At 37.6% G+C, this 2526-nt stretch overlaps 1 protein-coding gene across 1 annotated transcript; it reads right to left on the bottom strand.

Annotated features, from left to right (window-relative positions):
* Positions 1-30: 30 nt before the first annotated feature.
* Positions 31-1700, bottom strand: LOC111692861 (protein ANTAGONIST OF LIKE HETEROCHROMATIN PROTEIN 1-like). Its single transcript, XM_023456990.1, has 2 exons — positions 1032-1700; positions 31-973 (listed from the first exon to the last, which is right to left on the bottom strand). Exons 1-2 carry the CDS (start codon positions 1334-1336, stop codon positions 655-657), a joined length of 624 nt encoding a protein of 207 aa, XP_023312758.1. The 5' UTR covers positions 1337-1700; the 3' UTR covers positions 31-654.
* Positions 1701-2526: the final 826 nt, after the last annotated feature.

Here is a 2526-nt window from a genome sequence, read left to right as displayed (position 1 = left end):
AATATATAAAAAATATAAATAATACAAAATTACTCTGTATTTTGGTAGGGTATACCTCTTCTTACTACCTCCAACTGCCATGGTACCGCGCCTGTAGTGTTTAAATAATTACAGAATGTATTTCTTACGCCTATAGCGACTTCACTTGAATTTCCACCCAACCGACGGAGTCCCCTTAGTGGAAGTTGCTGTGAAGTAGAGCTTTGCTCTTCATATACAGGCAGGACCGATGTATTCTCAGATCTGTCATTTCGTAAGGAATTATGTAAGACACATGCGGCCAAAATAATTTTATCAGCGTTTTCAGGATTCACTTGAAGTCTACCATACAAGATTCTGAATTTTTGAATCAGGATGCCAAATGCATTTTCAACCACACGTCGAGCCCTTGACAGTCTATAGTTAAATATTTTCTGGTTTTCATTATCTCGTGCTGTGCTTCCTGGATAAGGTCTTAATAGATTTTCTTTTAAAGGAAAAGCTTCATCTCCTAATATCACGAATGGCACAATATCATCTGAATTAGGTAATGGTCTTGGTCCCGGAACATGAAGATTATTTTTTTCCACTGCTTTTCCTAGATTTGATTTTGAAAATATACCTCCATCACTCGATTTGCCATAACCTCCAACATCAACAACAATGAATTTATAATTAGCGTCTACAAGTGCCATGAGAACAACAGAGAGATAATGTCTTTTTGTAGTTGTAGAATAGAGATCCGCTATTTTTGGGAGCCTGGATTTGAACGTGCTTACCGTCAACTGCACCAATGCAGTTGGGAAACTGCCACATTGCCCAGAAATCATCAGCTATTTTTTTCCATCCATCTTCTGTTGGCTCAGGCATTTCTGTTCTTGACAGAACTCTCCATATTGCATCACAAGTGGAAACTACAATTGATTGTACTGTTGAAGGGGCAATTCTATAGCTCATTCCTAGACGGTACTGGGAAGTACCTGATGCTAAGTAACTGAAAATATATTAATTGTTTAAATAATTGTTATGTGTATTAATAATGAACAACATACCTCAAAGTTAATGCTAATCTTTCCTCTGCGGATATAGATCTTCTCCACTTTGTGTTCTGTTTTTGTATGTCTGGTTTTACAAGTTTCAGCAGATTGTCAAATTTCAAGAAAGTCATGCGAAAGTATCGAACAAATTGTTCTGGATCATCTTTGAGTCGAGCAAATGCTGTGTGAAATTCTCCTTCTTCCTCCCTAGCTCTCCATAAACGGTTAATCCAAATCTTCCTCTTTCTTTTTTTCACCTCTTCCGTTAATACTAGATACGCTCCGCATGCTATAACCACGTCCTCCTCTCTTGGATCCATGATACAAACTAACCAACTGTGGTACGTAATAACATGATTGGTGTGAATATGCACAACACAGTCGGTGCACGGTTACGACACAGTCGGCGCACAGTACCGCATGTGTGAATTGATCTTCACTCTTTTCAGTTAAAAACTACCATGGCGTCAACTAGTAAAGACGTTGGACCAAAGAAGAGAAGGGTCACAGAAGAATTAAGAAGTTTTCAAGACCGGTGGACTATAAATTATTTTTTCGTGGAAATTAAAACAAAGCCCATATGCTTGATATGCAACGAATCTGTTTCTGTTTTGAAGGAGTATAACATCAAACGGCACTACGAGACTAAACATGCAAATAAGTTTGATAGGTACAAAGGGTCATTTCGACAAGACCAAGTAAATGACTTAAAAAAAAAATTTTCTGCACAACAAAATATATTTTTTAGAGCGAGTTCTGAGTCAACATGTTACGTCAAAGCGAGTTATGCAGTAGCCATGATACTGGCAAAAAAATCTAAGCCATATTCAGATGGTGAAATGGTTAAGGAATGTTTGGAGAGCGTCGCTGAAATTCTGTGCCCAGATAAGAAAAAAGATTTCTCAAAAATAAGTCTGTCTCGTCAGACTATTACTAGACGTGTGAACGACATTGGAAAACATATTGAAGATAATTTAAAAAGTCGAGCATCCAAGTTTATTTTTTATGCTCTAGCTACAGTACAAGTACAGATATGGGAGATACTGCCCAAGTGGCAATTTTTATCAGGGGTGTTGATGTCCAGTTTAAAAAGACATAAGAATTAGCGGTACTGTGTCCACTTAAGGACACGACTAAATCACGAGATTTGTTAGAGGCAGTTACGTCGACATTGAATCGGTTTTCGTTACAACTTAGCAACTTATCTGGCTTAACAACAGATGGTGCTCCAGCAATGGTTGGGAAAAACGAAGGTTTAGTAAAACTGATTGAACATGAGGCCTTAAAAGTCCGTAATACTTCAATCCTAAATTTTCATTGCATTATTCATCAGGAGAATTTGTGTTCCAAGTCCTTGAAAATGGACCACATCATGAAAATAGTCGTCAAAACAGTGAACTTCATTAAATCACACGGGTTGAATCACCGTCAGTTCCAAGAATTTCTAAAGTCTTTGGACTCAGATTATGAAGACGTTACATTTTATGCAGAAGTAAGATGGCTCACCCGT

The sequence above is a fragment of the Anoplophora glabripennis genome, unplaced genomic scaffold (genome assembly GCF_000390285.2).
Source record: "Anoplophora glabripennis isolate ALB-LARVAE unplaced genomic scaffold, Agla_2.0 scaffold4248, whole genome shotgun sequence".
NCBI lineage: Eukaryota > Metazoa > Arthropoda > Insecta > Coleoptera > Cerambycidae > Anoplophora > Anoplophora glabripennis.
Note: the sequence above shows the minus strand (reverse complement) of the source record. Positions and strands in the feature narration are given on the sequence as shown.